Source organism: Alligator mississippiensis, chromosome 1 (assembly GCF_030867095.1).
Source record: "Alligator mississippiensis isolate rAllMis1 chromosome 1, rAllMis1, whole genome shotgun sequence".
NCBI classification, from domain to species: domain Eukaryota; kingdom Metazoa; phylum Chordata; order Crocodylia; family Alligatoridae; genus Alligator; species Alligator mississippiensis.
Window position 1 is genome coordinate 190,471,162 of NC_081824.1, and position 18,646 is coordinate 190,489,807.

Consider the following 18,646-nt stretch of genomic DNA (forward strand, 5'->3'; position numbering starts at 1 on the left):
TTCAGAGACTTGCATGAAAAGCTGGACCTTCCTGTATCAGCAGCAGTAAACAAGCCCTGCTATTCAATCACCTCCTGGGAATTCTCTTGCTGCTAGATCATAGATCTCAGAAATGTACATTCTTGGGTCCACGGTGTTTGTAAGGAACAGCTCTGCCATGAAGCAGCACTATCTCACTGGACAGTTGGGGATACATGGTTCATCAGGGCCAAGTCCTCAGTGATCATTATGCAATCACGCACACAGATGCTCTGGGCTGTAACTGTAGATGTTTTAGCCCCACTTCTGCCTCCTTAGTATATGATGCTTCTCCATGGTTACCAGGTGAGAGTAGGTACTGTGCTCTTCTAAGCTCAGACACTGAGACTGCGACTAGACCTTTAATGAGGGTGTGAATGGGACAACAGGTGGGACAGTGCTTCTTTGCACCCCCTCTGATCCTCAGCACAAAGGGAAGGCACAGTCTGATCCTTACTGGGAGATTTTCCAAGGTACTTGACCCAATTATTCTCCATGTGACGCTGCTGGATGATGAGCTCTTCAAAAACCACTTCCTCTGCCCTGCCTGTGGTGTGTATATACTATGGTTTGGGCATGGGAATCAGATGAACTGATAGCATTAACAAGGAACATAATATTTTTTTCTTTACAGGTAAAATCCTGGGGCACCATGTCCCTGGCTTCCTGGTTCAAATGGAACGAGCCACAGAACCGGGTCTCCCAGAGAAACCCCACTGAGATGGTGGTGGAGACGCTCATGATGGAGCTCAACTGGCAGATCAAGCAAGCAGAGAAGCAGCAACATGAGAGGGAAAATGAATATCGCAAGATAAAGACGGGTGTGGACTATGGCTGGCTGGTGAGCTACCCAAAGCATGCCTATGACATCAGCCCCACGGAAAGGCTGCAGCTGGAGGACATGTGCATCAAGATCCATCCACCTTACTGCGGGCCAGTCATATTCAGGTACAGGGAAAGCTCTGAGGGGACCAAACTCATGCACATGCTAGCCATGGTGGAGGCATCCCCGAATGGCTAGAGCACAGGACGAGGAGTTGGCAGGCCTGTCATAATGCTGGTTGTGACAGTGACTCATTGCATGACCTTGGGCTTGGCTTGGCTGTCTGTTAACAGGAATGATAAAGTTTGCTTCACCTTAGTGGTAGGAGACATTCAATTACTGCTCAGTGCATTCAGGTACCTGGCTGAAAGGGGCTAGAGAAACATGAATGATTATTCTTTATCACCATGAGGACATTGTTCTCGTACGTGCAAGGTCACAGTGGTATTTATTCCATTTGCCCCTGCTATTTGTTTCCAGTGGAAGCAGAAGAGCTAAAATGGAAGTTTGTGAAGCTAAAGGGAGAAAGATGTAATAGTCTAGAGTTAGCTTAAGGAATTGGTATAGACAGCTGATGTATGAAAACATATCTTGCTATAAACCAGGAGTTGTCAACCTGGGGTATGCGTACCCCCGGGGGTACTTGGGAAGGCCCAAGGGGGTACATGTAGGCAGGTGGGGATGGAGAGCCACCACACATCACCCTGTGCTGCCACCTCCCAGGAGCAGGGCCAGGGCAGGGCAAGGGCAGTGGCACCTCTCTGCAGGGCTGCACAGGCGCCACCTGGCCAGTTGGACATGGTGGGGAGTTCGCACACGGCAGTGGTAGCTGTCACCATCCACAACTCCACGTTGCCGCTGCTCCATATCTGGCCACACACCACCATCCCTGCTCCCTTCCCCTCTCCCCCTCACATTCGGCTGCCAAGGGTACGCTTATTAAAAAAGGTTGAAAACCCCTGCTGTAAACAGAAGACCTAGGACTCCATTTAGGACAAGTGTTGCATATGTTGATCAGCAAGAGGATCTTCACTTCCTCTTACCTGGTAGCATCACTGCTTAAAGGCCAAGAAGGTCCCTGTCTGAATCTGTGTGCGCACAACCAACCCTGCCACTGGATGGAGGAAATTTTGTTTACTGGTTGAGTCCATCCAGCTGTGAGCAACACCAATCATTTAGTGCAAAGATGAAATCCAAATCTGCCATAGGGAATCAAGCTTGAAAGAAACAGAAAAGAAGGGGAACCAATGTTAATTATGTATTAAATCTAGGGCCTGTCTTTCTTCCCACTCATTACAGGGTGTACTGGGAAGGACTTCACTGAGGTCAGTACCAAAAACCAACCCCAGCCAGGAATCACTTATCCAAGAATGACTTCAGTGCATTCATTCCTGATGTAATCAGTGTGACTGCCCTGGGAATAAAGTTGACTGAAGTGGGAGAGGAATTGAAAACCATCTCTTCAGCTCCCTCCTTTTTAATACATGCTCCATCATTTGGATTAGGAAGCAAAAAACCTTTTTACAGAAAACCTTCCCCCCACACCACTAAATTTCCAGATCCATGGGGAGAGGGGCTCCCCATGGACCTGGAAATTTAGTGGTGGGGGGGGGGAAGGGGGGCAGTAGCAGGGGGGCTTTCAGAGCCACAGCAATTAAAGCTGTCACTGCTCCACTTCCTCACCCCCATTTACAGACCTATGGGGATCCCTTTTCCTTGCATAGAATGCACATCCCAATTTCCGCCAGCTGGCTTTGGGAGAAAAGATGCAGGTTATATGAAAGAAAATATAGTAAAAAGCCTATGGAAGAACTGGTGATTCAGCCCATGTCTTTGAGTTGCAGATCGCAATGACCATCTTACTCTTAATCCGTTTTACCATACCATACCATACCATACAATACCATACCATTTGCTACTCTTGTAAATGCAGCCACCTGGACAATGATGGCTGTGATCCTAAAAAGACTTGCAAGCTTCCATTTGTAAACTCAGGGGCTTCACAATCAAAACTTAGCAAAGAGTTACTCTAAGAGAGGAAGCAGACAGTTCTTCATATTGTATTTCAGTGAAGCACAGAGAAGTGACTAATACTGATTATATAGCCACTTTTCGTTCCACCTGTTTGACCCAGCAAATTTTTATAACCCTCAGTCACTTTTATGAGATTTTATGAGAGTCCATCTAATAAAAACAGAGCATTTGTTTTGTTTCTTGGATTGTCACACAGGAGCTCTGATTCCTAAATGCTGACTCAGCATCACAATAAAACCTGGTAGCATATTTTGTCAGAGATTTCACTTCCATTTCAAAAGGTCTACTGATTGCTGATCACCTGAGTCACAGTATCTCTGTGAATTCCTAAATTATGACTCAGCATCAAAATAAAACTTTGTGGTACATTTTGACAGAGATACCACTTCCATTTCAAAAGGTCTACTGATTGTTGATCACCTGAGTCATTATTTGACATGTAGTAAGTGACAATAGCTTTCACAACATATCAAATACATATCTGCAAATTATTTTTTTTTGGATCATAAAGTTTTGAATGGAGAATTTTCAGCCCAATCTGCCCCAAAATGTAGGTACTGTATTTACTCAAATACAAGACAATCCTGAATGTAAGACAACCCCCCCAAATTAGATAGTATGCACGGAAAATTTATAAATTTGTTATAATTTACCAGATGTAGAATCTGATGATCAGAGTATTGTCTTGAATTCATCCCCCTCCTACTGCTACAACAGGGAAAATAGTGGCTGGGAGGGGTGGGGTCAGGTAGCTCCCTTGCCCTCTGCCCCACAAGGCTTCATTCTGCACCCCTGTCAGATGCTGCTTCCTCCCCAAGTACAATGTAAAAGTGAGCTTCATATGACAGAAAGGAGAAAAGGGACAGAGAGGAGAGCAGAAACTACAGAGTGAAACAGGAAACTGCTATGGGTCTGACTCTGGCCCTAACCCTGACTGCTAGAAGTTTCAGCACAGGTACTCCATAAACACACTTTTGAGCACCACTTATGCTTGCTTAAACATAGTACAATTTTTTTTTTTTTTTTTGCTTATGATGTTAGTCCAAAACCAAAAGGCTCACAATTTACCACATAGTTCATTGTGCTGGGCCCCAGCAGAGTCAACAGCGTTTCAAACCATGGTGACCTGACAGCACAGCACTGCTCAGTATACATGTGTACTCCAGATATCCCCTCTCTCCCTACAAAGGACCCACATGCTAATTAGCCCTTCACTTGTGACTGGAACCAGATGTTCATGTTACAAGTTCTGGGACTCTCCAACAATTTATATGTAGATGAGGTGCAGGGATGCCTTTTCTGTCTCCACCCCATAGAGGGCAGGGCCACAATAATTATATGTGACAGGCTGAGAGAGGGGGCAACAAGGCCTCTTAGTTACATAGATGTTTGGTGATGTTTGCCAGACATTAAGGCTGGTGAAGAAATGGGAATCACTGGAAATGGGAAAGAAAGGCACAGCTCAGTTGTGAGAGTAAAGAGAAAATTGAAATGTTTGATGGAGTGGTTCACTACCACTTAAAAAGAGTTGGTGCTGAGAGGGACTGAGTACAATGGGCACTATATCTTATTCAAATGGGCTGCACTGACCTGTTCTAGTATCAGGGGCTAGGGTGAAGGATACTTGCCAGGAGTAAGGCCATGTGTGGTTCTTGGATAATTTATTTGGATCTGATCTGGCTAATTTGACCTGGGACACAAAAAAATTTCCTTAAAAAAAAAAATCAAAAAAAAAATCAGGGGAGGTTGTTTTGGACTCCTTTTGGCTCAGATCAATTGTAGACCTGTTATCAGCCTCTTGTGGGTTAAAACTGAGTGGTTTCTGGGGGCATCTGAATCCCAAGACCTCTGGGCTAGGGGCTGCATGTGTAGTATGCCTGCTAATGGATTTGGGAGTATCTGAAGTCCCAGGGTGAGAGCCTAGGATGGGGATGCTTGTCAGTAGCTGTGCCATACAATGGTGTTAAGAACTATTGAGTCCTGCCTGCTCAATTGCTATGGTTTTTGGAATGACTGAGTTCTGCTCGATCAATATGATTTGGAACTGATTTGGCTGACTTGACCTGGAACACGAAATATGTGAATTTAAAAACGAACAAAAAGGTCATTCTGGGCTAAGATTTACTTCCTTTTCTGAGCTGCAGTGGTCTGTTTCCCCAAGCCAAGATCACCTTGAATGGCATTGTGTAGTAGAGGATGGAGTCCTGTCCAATGCACTGTGGATAGGAGCCCCTATGAGAGTCTGTTATAGCCTCCCAACTGGAGGATCTCAGTTACATGCCTATTTTATGGAACTAGGGGATTTCTCCCTTCTTTGCTCTTTTGGCCTTTGAGCTATGGGCAAGTAAGACTTGGCGGCATCTGAATTCCAAGACCCCTGGCTTGGGGCCTGCACAGAAAATGCCTGCCATGGATTTGGGAATATCTGAAACCCCAGGCTGAAGATTCTGGGAAGGAGGATACTTGCCAGTGGCAGCGCCACGCAGGCTTGAATGGCTTGAGTTCTGCTCGGTTGATAGAATTCAGAACTGATTTGGCTAATTTAGCCTGAGACACAAAATTAAAAAAAAACAAAACCCAAAAACCAGAGGAGTGTGCTGGAACTCTCTGAGTGCCGGCCTGGTATTGTAGTACCTCAAGGCATGGTGCTTGTTTCCTCCTGGGGGGATAATGGCCCATTTTTTAAGGACCCCCCCCCCCCCCCCCCCACACACACACACACGTTTCCATCAGTGTGCTTGTCCAGGATGGGTCAGGGGCTAGCCCATGTTTTATGGGTATGCTCATCATGGGCGGCATTCAGTCAACTTGATGGTTATTTTTTGTGACAGAGGATGTATTACTTTTAGTAGCAGTTTAATAATAACCAGTGTTAACTCAAAGAAATGGTAGCGAGGTTGCTGATATGTGAATATAAGACATTGGACTTTTTTTCCCATGCTGACCGGGGAAAAAAACTTGCCTTATATTTGTAGATATGGTGTGTGTGTGTGTATATATATATATATTCAATTTGAAAAATGTAAGTCAAGGACTTTCTCTTTTTAGATTTGGGCATGAAACAGTATTTCAGAGGCAACTGCTTCATCAACTCCTAAGAGATTCTACGTCATCCCCCTTCATACACATACATCTTCATGGTACCGACAAATGGGAACATCACAATGAATTAAAAACAGGATGCTCTGCTATAACTGCATAAGTGCTCACTCTTATCACATGGCAAGTGGAAAGTAAACCAGAGCTGCTGATCCCTCAGTAAAATGTGACAAGGCTACTGCAGTTTGCACTCACCACAGGGTAGGAGTGAACATACAGACAGTTGCAAAAACATCCTTTTTTAATTTACTGTAATCCTTATGCTTGTCCATGCCCTCAATTGAAATCTGGGATAAATCTGAAACCAACAGATATCCATACCTAGAGTAAAATCCTGGCCCCACCAAAGTTAGTGAAAGTTTAGCCATTGACTTCAGCGGAGCTAGGATTTCACTCCTAGTACTAGAGGCCAGGAGTCCCCTGTGGCTCAGTGGTAGAATCCTTGTCTGGGTTTGATTCCCAGACACTTATACAACTACAGCCATGGAGGCACCAAACATCTGGACTCAGTCTGGCCTTTGGGTTCTGTCTCAGTGGCCTTAAGGGAGGAGGGAAGGTCTGGTGCAGCCTCCACTTCTCCAACCATTCCTTCCAGGCATATGCATTGAAGGTCTGGATATCCCTCATGCATACACTGTGATCCAGGAGGATTGATGGTTGCCACAAACCTAGAGGCCACTTAAAACTTACTGGATCCAACAAAATGCTCCAAGCTGAATGCATCCCACAGTGGTAGACAAGGTTCTTTGGGTGAATCTGTTATCTTTTATTAGACCAACTTAAATAGTTGGAAAACAATTATTAAGCAAGCTTTCGGGTTCAAAAACCCTTCATCAGGCTAAGGAAGTTTCAGCAGTTGGTGTGTGCTCTTCCTGGATGGAATGAAAAGTAAAGAAGCCAGCGGCTGGGCTGGTATGCATACAAGACAGGTAGTCAGTGAAAATGTAGATTGAGGAGTCAATGGGTGAGAGACGGGGGGAAGAAGGGGGATGAAAGTGGAGAGATACCTGGGGAGTCAGATGTCAGGCAGGTTATAATGTGTCATAAATCCAATGTCTATATTTAGTCCATGATTTTTAGTATCCAGGAGGCTGATGAAGCGGAGTTCATAGGCTCGTCTCTGGGAAGTGTTTTGTAGGTTTCCTTTGAGGATCAGGACTGAGAGATTGAAGAGAGAGTGGTTTTCTTGTGAGAAATGTGCCCCCACAGGTAATTGGGTATTGTTGTCTTTGATAGATTTCCGGTGTGTGTTCATTCTGGTGCACACTTGTTGTTTGGTCTCTCCTACGTATTTTCCATCAGGACATTTGGTGCATTGGATGAGATATATTACATTTCTGGAGGTGCAGCTGTAAGATCCAGGGATGCTGATGGCTCTGTTGTGGGGTGTAATAATTGTGGAGGTGGTGGAGATGTGTTGGCAGGTTTTGCCTTTCTTGTCATGGCACGGTCTGGATCCTTTTGGTGTGTTCTGGGCTTGAGGAATTTTGCTTCTGGTGACGAGGTTCGCAAGGTTCAGTGCTTGTCTGAAGGCTAGGATGGGTGGCTCTGGGAAGATCTTTTTAAGAATAGGATCTCTTTCTAGTATGGGTTGCAATTGTTGGAGGGTTTTCCGTACAGGTTCGAGGGAGGGGTGATATGTCATAACTAGCGGTGTGCAATTTGTGGGGGTTTTTCTTCTGTACTGCAGCAGTTCTTCATGTGGTATCCGGGTGGCTCTTTCAAAAGTGCGATCTACCTCTCTGGAGGAGTGTCCTTGTTGAGTGAAAGCCTTTTTAAGATTGGTGAAATTTTCAAGAGCATAACTGATATCTCAACATTTCTACGTTTGGAGCTGAGATTGTTCAGGAACAGATTGCTGTACTGTATTTCACTGCTTTTGAATTTAAAACCTAATCCTAATTCAGAACTTAAATGCTGGAGGTTGCAAGGGAGAGAGGAGCAGTGGAAAAAGCCCTGGTCCTGCCCAGTTCACTCTCCCTTTCAGCATCTACTTTTTGGCAGTGTGCGCTGCAGGATACTGGGCAAGATGGACCTATGGTCTGACCTAATAAATGGCAGTTCTTATGTTCTGATGGATCTGTTCACTGCCTGTTTGACTCATTTCTTACTGGAAATGAATGTGACTAGCAACTAGTGAAACCAACCCCTCTATTTCCTTGCCAAAGATATAGTGCAGAAGTATGAAAAAATATCCAAAATACTGAAAATGCAAATCAGATGCAAATAATATAATTAGCATTATAGAGTTTTGGTTAGAATTTGATAAGAATTCTAAATGAAGACAATAATTTTGTAGCCTTCCTAAAATGAAAGAAGCAGCCACTAAAGTCAGAAGATTATTGGCAATTGCTGGAATGCTGTCAGGTTTGGAGCATGGAGCTGGTGTGCGCAGCACAATCTTTTGAAAGTTTAAGCAGCTTTCTACAGCAAAGCTGTTTAAAATTAGTGTATCACTCAGGCTCTTGCTTAAAATAAATTCAGGAACAATTAGCAGCTAATCATCAGCATTAAGCACTCAGCATTTTATTAGGCAATTAAAACTACTTAGGCCCCCAATTCAGCTAAACACTTAAGCCAATGATAGACTGTCCTGACTGGCTCTGGAACTGCTTGAGCAGTCAGGTATAACCAAAGAGCATGTGCACCCTGAGATGAGTTGTGGCAAGCACACTCCAGTTCAAGAGACAAGAACCTTGCATTGGTTAAGGTTTGCACAGGCCAAGAGGAGAAAATCCTGGTTGATTGACCTGAAATCCTAACAGTGTCCCTACTGGGGTCTGTGATCATTATACCATGATTGGTAGAGAGAAATAGCACATGGTGTGCATTAGTCATGACTTCGGGAAACATAAATACAAATAAAAGCCTCTTTGATTACATTTGCTGCAAAGAGCCTTCAGTGCATTAGAACTTGGATTGCTCATAGGGTGAAGAGTCTCCTAACTTTGAAGATGAGGACTTGCAAAGTATCTAGATGCATACAGAGTTACACCAGGCATTTGCTGTCAGTCTTACTTCAAGGGGCTGTATGGGACAGAGACTGTGCTCTAGCTGGCTGGAGAAGTGAACCCTTTAAAATAAAGGATACAGCAAGCAGCTGAGTTTCTCATTCTTAATTCAGCAACTGGTTGTGAGATGAGGAGGTTGGGAACCATCCTGATTGGAAGTATCCAAACATTTTTGCACAACTTCACTGTTGTGCCATTCATTCCCCTTTAGCACTGATTTAGGAGATGAGACTACATTGAAGGCTTGGGGGCCATGGTTTGAGCAGCAATGATTTAAGCACATGCTTAAATGTAAGCACTGTTAAATCTTTGATTTCAGTGGGATTAAATGTGTTTAAATTAAGCATGTGCTTAATTTGTTTTGGTGAACTTGGGTCATTGAACAAATACAGAGGGATAAGGTTAGCACATTGCATGCAAATGGGTTGGGATACAATCCAATCTGTGCTGATGGCTATTTCTTACTGGCAATCCACTGTGCCAAAGAACTACTTGAAATACCCCCAAGATTTAAAGAACAGCTGTGTTTGATGTGTAGTTAAAGAGCAAAAGGTTTTGGATACTCTTCCCTGGTTGCTCCAGACTGGTTTTCCTTCCTGGCATAAATACAGGACCTCAGCTAGGATTCAGTTCATCCACCTCTGTCACAAATACGTGTATACCACCCAAAGGTGTAATTTGATGGGGAGAAAGAAAATGTGGATACCTTCCCCAGACTGGGGGATTTTATATGTTCTCAATTGCTACCCAACCAGATTGTCTAATTTGAAATGATTCCCTGCAGGAGCATGAGGGTAGAAGAGAGGCAACCCTAGTACAGTATTGCTCTGTGGAATCGAGCATGCAATCATATGTGGTACTTAAGAACTCTGCTTCCTGGTCCACAGATTCACTGGATTCAATGGACACTGCCTGCTGTGCTTTGCCCCTGTGCTTGTATCACCACTTCTGTGTGCTGGGCCTCTTGATCACATCTTGGACTGCTAAATCAGCCAATGCTATATTTGACTTTCCCTGGGCATGTCTACATGTGCAATTAATGGGCTTGAATTTTCTGCACAGAAAATTCAAGTGTGTTAAACTGCTCCTGGACACGCATCTGAATGCACGCCCATTGGGAACAGTTCAGTCCAGGGCTGCTCCTGCCTTGATCTGCCCCACTGCAACAGCCAGGGGGAGCTCCAGGCTCCCCCAGGTGCCAGCCCTGGGCTGGCAGGGGGCACGGAGGCTGGTCCTAATCTCCGCAGGACTGGGAGAGCTGCCCTGGTTCTGGTAGGAGCTGCACAGCTAATGGGCCTTGTCCTGATCTCCACAGTGCAGGGGAGAGCTTTCTTAGATGCAGGGCAGCTGCCTCCCAGCATATGTGGAGATCAGGACCCATCCCGATGGCCACATGGCTGGGAGGCAGCTGCTCTGCAGCTGGGACAGCTCTCCTCAGCCCCACAGAGATTGGGGCTTAGCCAGACAGCAGTGGCCCCCTGTTGCCTGGGCTGACCAGGAGCCAATTGCTCCTAGTTAGGGTCTACACATGTGCTTCAGAGCATTAGTTAATGCACCATTTGTCTGGTATGTATGGTACTGGCAAATAGTGCATTAGACTAATTTAATATGCAGTAATTGATGTGCATGTGTATTCAGTGGTGCCTTACTGCACATTAGTCTAATGTGCAGTAACGCACCTTGTGTTGATGCACCCACTGATACTCCTTTTACCCTAAGCCAGGGCGGGTGTATACAGGAAGGCTCATGCAGAGAAAGCTAGAGTGTAACTCACAGGGGCTACCTTCTCTGTGCTCAACCCCTGTGAGGATGTACATCTAGTGAGTGCAAAGTAGCTTGCACTACCTTGATTTGCTCCACCGTATTACCCACATGTATATTTTAAATAGAAGCACCGCTCTGAAAGTGGGATAAGCTACTTCCCACATGCTGGGCATTAAGAATGTCCACGTGGGGCATTGGTATGGAGTAGCTTGTGTGCTATAAATCCATGCCCTAGTACACAGATGGCAAAATCATCTAGCCCTGTGGGCCAGATATGTGGTGTGGGATTAGTTTGGGGCTGGAAGAATGATGCAGGGCTGGTCTGGGACCTGGTGGGGAGAGACCTGGCATCCGGGATTCTTAATTGCTGCCACAGGAACAAGCTGCAGTGCCAGGCTTCTTCCCACGGTGCTGCTGGGCTCCAGTGCCCCAAATTTTGCCTGGATGTTTGCCTACAGATGCAGAATGGTCTCCCCCTCAAGGTTGTGGGCTGGATGACCAAACTCCATGGGCTGGACCCAGCCTGCGGGCTATATGCTCAACACCCCTACTGTAATGTACTTCATGGTCACTTTCCTAGGTAGACAGGTAGCCCCTAGGACAGGCAGGGAAATGTTTGGCAAACAGTGGAGTCCTAATGGAGCCTATCAACTGCTTCTCTGGCATATGCTTATTGGAGTGTAAGGGAACACTGGAAAAAAAAGCGAGGTGCTTTGGAGCCATATGAGGAGAGGGAACCAACGTAACCCCTTATTCTCTGTTATTGGTGATGGTGCTTTCTCCATGGCAGCGCTGTTTGTATGAAGGGGGAAGCAGAGTGAACAGCGTGTTTTAATTCTCCCATTATCTTTCCTTCTTGCACTAGAATCTATTAGAATTTAAGTTTTGCACAATTATTCACTGTTCAGCTCATCTCCTAAATCAGCACTAACAGGGAAGGTACAACAGCAAAGTCATGCAAGTATGTTCTGGGCAATGCGATGAGAGGCTCTAACATAATGTTACCCCTCTTTAAATGTTAATGAAAATGGACTTTGGATGGGCTGTGTTCCTTGAAACATGCCCCGTTTCAAATGCAGTAGATGAGGGTTGCTCAACCCCTGGCCTGCAGGGGCTCCCCACACATCTGAAAATTTGGCAGTGGGGAAGGAGTGGAAGCATTAATTGCTGCACCCCTGCTGTCAGATTCCCAAACCTATGGGGACCCCATGGACTGGATAATGTGGCCCTGCACACAGCCAGACCTAGGCAAGGAGGGTTGCATCCACCAGGTGTGCAGGGCTGGATCCAGGTACATGGGGTCAGATGTGGCTGTGTGGGGCCAGGCTAGCACACAGCTGCAGGGAGGTGTAAAGGACCAAAAGGTTAGTTGCTACTGGGGTGGCCTGTTGCTGTTCATAACAGAGAGAAACTGAGCCCACCCCAGGCTCCTTGTCCTAACTGAGGAAAAGTCAGACAGACCTTTAAGGGGATGAACTCAGGTTTATCTGGAAAATTATTAACGATTAATAATGTAAAGTGCTTGTACTGACCCAAGGAATCAGAGCCACATTTTGTTCACAGCCCAGTTCCCCATTTGTTCCTGAAACTAATTTTAGGTCCAAAACTCTAGGCATAATAGCGTACAAACATGAAAATACCTGACCTCGTGGTATAGGCAGACAACTGAGCATTTAAATGACACACGTTTTGCCTGAAAGAATTATCTGTAACTAACTGTGGATAAAGTATTACAAATACAAAAAGAAAGGAACCATCAATTATTCTATGATTTTAAAACATCTTCCTTAACACTGATGTTAAAGTGTTACCTTGATAATTTTTTGTATTCCAAACACACAGGGTGGTAAAAATAATGGAGTGAATCAACAAACCAATTCCTGTGAGTTAAACTCCTCAGAAAGTACTGCTTCTGAGTAAGAAGGCACAGTAGTGGAGTGAAGACCTTTTTGGATAGACCTGTGCTTCGACAGAAGCATCTAACTGTGATAGAGGGGTGAATAAATAAATCCTTTTCATAAGCTATATTCTTGTCTTTTTGGTAGAGGCACCTGAGGTATGACTACCAATGACATATTCCCCATATACCAGCAAGCATTCTCCATCACAGGTTAATACCACTATATACTTGCACTGGCACAGGCCCATCCCTAACTTATTCAGGCCTCTCATGCAATTCAGTTCAGCTCTGCAGTTTTAAATATTCAAAAACATGTACAGCTTATAGCACAACCTGACCACCTATATGAGTAATAATGAATGACAGGATCAGGCCTTTTGGACCAGCTGGCAGGATCCTCAGAGCCCCCAATATTGAAAATTCATAGAGATTACATTGAATGAAGAAATGATCCAAAGCCATTCAAATCCGTGAGGGACTTTTTTGACTTCATTTGGTCTTGGATCAAGCCCGTCGGGTTGGTTCCTGATAGGTGCTTAATACCCTCAACTCCCACTAGATATTGATGATGTTAGGCATGTCTACATGTGCAATTAATTTGAAGTAATAAACTCTGACTGCATATCGTGTAGGAGTTTATTGCTCCTGGGTGCCGTGTTTGAATGTGTGCCTGAGACCACAGCGTATTGAGGTTAGGTCAGAGCAGCCCCAGCTGGAGAGGGCCTGGGGGTGAGTTGGGGGTCAGCCTGCCAGCCTGGGACTGCTCTGAGCTGGCTCAGTGTACTGCAGAGGGGCTGGCTGGGGCACAAGTGTACTCCAGTATGAGGCTAGCTGGCAGGCAGCCCCTGCACTGAAGCACCCTTGTGCCTCTGCTAGCCCCATCAGTGTCTGCATGCATTGCTGCACACTAAAGAACTCCGCCGCAGGATACCACTTATATTTACAGGTACTAACCTATGGAGAGTTTTTTACTGTAGCCTAATAGGACCACATGTGTGGATGCTGAGATGTTTACTGCAGAGCTAATTAGACAGCTCCACAGTACACATCTCATGTAGATGTGACCGTTGAGCAGTAGGCTATGCCTGCATAGATTTACTGCTATAAGTGAAGCTCTGGCTGTATTAAACAGTTGTTAAACTATACCTTCTGCATATCCCACTAGTATAGTAAGTCTTCACTCTGAAATTCTTTCCTAGTAAAGTCAAATGGTTTAAGTTTATACCTCCCCATTTTTCTACCCAGTATGTAAAGTCCTTTGGAATATAAAGGAACAACTGTCTTTCTGGAGATCTAGAAATCAGTGCTACTGAACTACACTATCATTCTCTAATGCAGAGGCAGTCAACCTGTGGCATATGTGCCACAAGTGGCATGGGCAGCCTCTGTCTGTGGCATGTGGCAGATTGGGGAAGAGGGCAGAAGGCAGAGCAGCAGATCAGGCAGGGAGCACAGAGCAAACATAACAGCAGATAGGACAGGGAACACAGGGTAGTAGGAAGCAGAGCAGCAAATCAAGCAGAGAGCGGGGATCAGAGTTGCATTTAAAGAGGGCATAGGGCTAATTTTTGGCATACCTACCAAAAGGGTTGACCCTCCACTGCCCTACTGCATTCCATGGTTTAAAACAGTTACAGAAAAGATCTTATTCTACAGGTTAGACAAGAAATTATAGAACCAAACATAATTTCTATCAAGCCCTAATGTTTTCTAGCTCTATTAATTTCTCTTTCAGGGAAAGATCTCAAAGTGCCCTGCAAGCATCTTTTTTTGTGTGTGTTAAATATAAATATTCAACATTAAGCACTTCTGTCTGCCTGTTGTTTGTAGGTGTAGCTCTCAAAACATTTTGATTAAAACTTCTACCAGAATAGAAAGTCAGTCATCATCATTTAGCAGGTAGAAAAGTATATGTTGTCTTTGGTCAGGAGTACACTTGTACAGATAGTATGTGCTGTATATGTGGGGGCACATCCTACTACTTAGATTGCAGAGGAGGAGTCAGGAGTTGCATGCCTTGTTCCTAACTCTGCAAGCAATTTACTGTGTGACCTTAGGCAACTGAGTAGACCTTTCTCCTCTGTTTCTCTACCTGCTTAAGGAAGATGATTCTTCTCTACTGCCTGCTGGTGGCATAAGGCTAAAGTCATCTGCATCTATAAACTGCCTTGAGCTCCTTCCTGCAAAGGCATCTTAGCAGTTCACAGCAGTTTTGTTTAGATGCACAGACCACAGCAATATTAATTTGCAGGGATTTACCTAAATCACGGCAAGGTGAAAGAAAAATCAAGGGCTGCGAGTGGCCCACGGTACCAGTTTCGCGGTCTTTTCATAGTGGCTTCTCCCGTCGCTGATTGGCTAAGGGGCCCTGGAGGCCCTGCCCCTCACTGCTGACTGGCAGAGAGGAGTGGGGCCACACAACAGGCAGCCCTCTCAACCAATCAGCAGCAAGGGGCAGAAGGAGCAGCCACCATCTTTGTTGCTCCCCTTCATGCCGGCAGCACCCCCCACCACACAGCAGGCTGTAAGTCTAGGTCACAGTGGCCCTGAAAACTGCTGGCTGTCAGCATTTTATTTTTAGTAAGTATTTTTTTTTTCCTGGCAATTCCATGCCAAAAAATCACAGGAATTGTCATTTTTGCAGGGTTCACAGAAACATTTTTTGTGGTTTCCACAAAAAATATGAAATCTCAAATAGGGTACCCTACTAATTTGTATTGGATTAACAATCTTTTACCAAGCAACATTACTCAACAATATATATAGTATTGTGCCCAGTTTGAAGCGCTGAGAAATGGTCAATTACATTCCAACTGGGAGCCAGGTTTGATGTCGAACACATGACTACAGCTCAGCTATTTGTAACCAAAGCTCTGCATTGACTGTCCATTTTCAGGTTCCGGCAGCTTATTGCTGAATATGAACCAGAGGTGCATGAAGTCTCCCGGCTCTTCCGCTCGGTCCTGCAAGAAGCCACGGAGAAAATCAAAGAGGAAGAAGAGGCCAGGAAACTTGCGAGGCAGTGGAACACAAAGCAGAAAAGCAGCGTCTCCCTCATGTCATTTAAATCCCGGGCCAAGATTTCCCCCTTCATCAGTGATATCAAGACCATTTCGGAGGATGTAGAGCGTGGCAGCCAGCCCACCAGAAGAGTGTGGAGCATGCCAGAATTTAGGAGTGCCAAGGACTTTTGATTCCACTAACCGTGAGGTTTTAGACAGTTTTGTTGTGCTGTTTTGTTTTTCTTTCAAGGATGAATTAACTATATTCCACCCAGGTGTCATTTCACTTTCATTCCAGTTTTCTCTCCGTTGGCCTCTCTCTCTCAGAAGCTGTGTCCACAGTAACTGCTTCTGATGCATGTAGTCTGTGACACAGTCTGTCACCCAACACACTAGCCTGGGCTATAATTTAGTGGCTTGCGTCAACTCATTTCTTATTTTGGTTCTACTGTTTGTTCTCCTTGGAAAACAGCTTGTTGCATGTTACACTCTGCAGCAGGGCTTAGGTCTATGTACAGGTGAATCAGCCCCATCCCATGGGCCTTGCTCAAATGGGTAAACGCTTGAAGCCAGTGGGGCTACTCCCATGAGGAATGTTTGTGGGATTAGGCCTTTTAAAACTAGGGCTGGCCCCTGATTTAGCTGTTTGGAACCACAAGTAAACCCTTGGCCTCCTTAATGCCAGGGAACCCTCTTTACATGTTAAACCAGCACTGATTCTGGAATTCAAGTTGATATAAAATCACCTGTCCCTGCATAGGAGATAGATAGTAAATGCTTTGGATGTGGACAGACACATTTTCCATAGCAGCCAAGTGAGGTCCATAATTGAGCATGCTCATTTTTTATTTTTTTTTTTGCATTCACAGCCCCTCAAATTTGCATATGCAAGTGACTCAGAGCTCTGACTACCTACTTTGTGGACAAGGATGCTGTGCATGTGTGCAAGTACAGCTCGGGCAGAAGTATGTACTGCACTTGTACCTACCTGCATGGATGCATATGAGGCACCTTTAGAACTCTGAGTCTTATTCCTTAATTTTTCACTTTTGTTGCAAAAAGAGAAGAGGTTACATACCAAATTCTACACCCCTCTGGGGTCAAAACTGTCTCATGTTGAGAGCTCTAGGCAATGCCAATAAGTGCTTCATCTCACATTCCATTGAGAAGCAGATGAACTGAAAGAGATGTTCATGGCTGAATTTGAAAGCAGACTATGGGGAATGTCTCTGGCAGAAAAGTCACTCTTTGTATATAGGGATCTTTCTATGTTCCAAACGGTTAGAGGTCATTCTAACAAACTGCTGCTATGATGTTTTGAAGGCAGAATGAAAGGTTATTGTCTAATGTTTGCTCGCAGACACACAGAGGAGAGTGGTAGGCAATGATGTGATGAACATTTTTCAAGGGAAAATAATGATTTATGCAAATTACACAGCCTGTATAAAGCAGTGGTTCTGAAACTGGTCCTTAGAAGAAGCAGGAACATATTACTGAAGATGACAAGGTTTCACCTCCTGTCTACATGACACTTGCATTGGCAGGATGGTAGAATTGGCTCTTCTGCGGGAAAAATCATTGGTACTGCACCTGTGCTAACTCCTAACCACAAGGGATCTTTCCCAATGGGAAAACTCACAGGGAGGGGCACAAAGTGGGAAAAAAAGTCTCTGCAAGCTGTCTTGCAGAGCCCTATATAGATCATTCCCTTGGAAGGTTCCATTTGCCTATCCTTGGAGCCTAGAAATCAGCAGGGATCTGATGGAGGCTATGGTCATTCACAGGAGCCCATGTCTCTGCACTGGGTCTCCTCTTCCTTGAACCCACTCCCTGGCAGTGTGGATTTCTGCATTGGGGTAAGGCTCCAGAACTTCTCGCTATGGTATTTCCCAGTACCTCATAGATGCCACGCACACTGCACATGCAGGTGTTCCCCCACTGCTACTTTGCAGGGGTGCGGGGGGAGGGTCTGACCCTGGGATCAAAAAACTCCACACCTAAAAAAAAGTGGGATGGCGCACATGGCAGCAGCACACGGTTCCAGAAACCAGAGCCATATTCCAGCTACCAGCCAGGCTCCCTGCTACAGAAGCACCATGACTGCAGCTCCTGGAGGCCCCGGGAACTCCAGGTAAGGCTGCTAGAGTCAACACAGTTGCTGGTCTCAGTCTCCCCTACCCCACCCAGGGCAATGTGCCACGCTCCAGAGCACAAATGGCATGGGTGTTCTCCAGGGACAAGTAGCAGTGGCACAAGGTGCTACTTGTCTCTGCAGAAACACGTTCCCACTCGTGGGGATGCGCCTCCTCTGTCTATACTGCACAATGCAGGGTAAATTAACTTGGATGGAGTTCAGGTAAGGCACTACACCGCAAATGTATCCATAGAGGAACCACTGTGATCATTTAGGCTGAAACCCTATTTCTACTGCCCACAGAATCTTTCTCAGTAAATCATGTATTTTAGGATGGCACCTAATTTCATCCAAAAGACTCCAAGGACTAGCAAGTCCCCTGTATCTCATTGTAAAATCCAATGATCATCCTTGCAACTCAGGAATTGCATTCACTGTCAAGACCGAATTTGTCTAACTTTAGCTTCCAGCCACTGACTCTTGCAATGCCTTTATCTGAAAGGTGTGGGGAAGGGAGTTGTGAGGAGGTGGGAAACCACAATCAGCTTTTGGGTTTCTAACTTGAGCTCCTTAAACCTCAAATGCAAAGACTTATTTTCAAGCCATTGGATCGTTGTGGTCCTACTCTGAACTCTTTCTAGTATTTCCACATAATTTTTTTTAAATGCAGGAGTCCAGCTGCTTTTCTACCACTCTGAGCACTTTTCCACTTCTGCTTGCTATGCTCCTTTTACATACTCAAGGATCACAGTAGACCTTTTATGCACAGCAATGTACTGGGAACTCCTCATGAGACCTATCTGTATGATGACCGTCAAAGTCCTTTTCTAAATCTTAATATTTCGCAAATGTTACTGATCT

The 18,646-nt window shown here is 45.1% G+C and overlaps 1 protein-coding gene across 1 annotated transcript; it reads left to right on the forward strand.

Annotated features, from left to right (window-relative positions):
• The first annotated feature begins 656 nt into the window (after window positions 1-656).
• Window positions 657-15,964, forward strand: RD3 (RD3 regulator of GUCY2D). The gene is made up of 2 exons (XM_006274100.3): window positions 657-966; window positions 15,546-15,964. Exons 1-2 carry the CDS (start codon window positions 671-673, stop codon window positions 15,841-15,843), a joined length of 594 nt encoding a protein of 197 aa, XP_006274162.1. The 5' UTR covers window positions 657-670; the 3' UTR covers window positions 15,844-15,964.
• The last annotated feature ends 2,682 nt before the right edge of the window (window positions 15,965-18,646 follow it).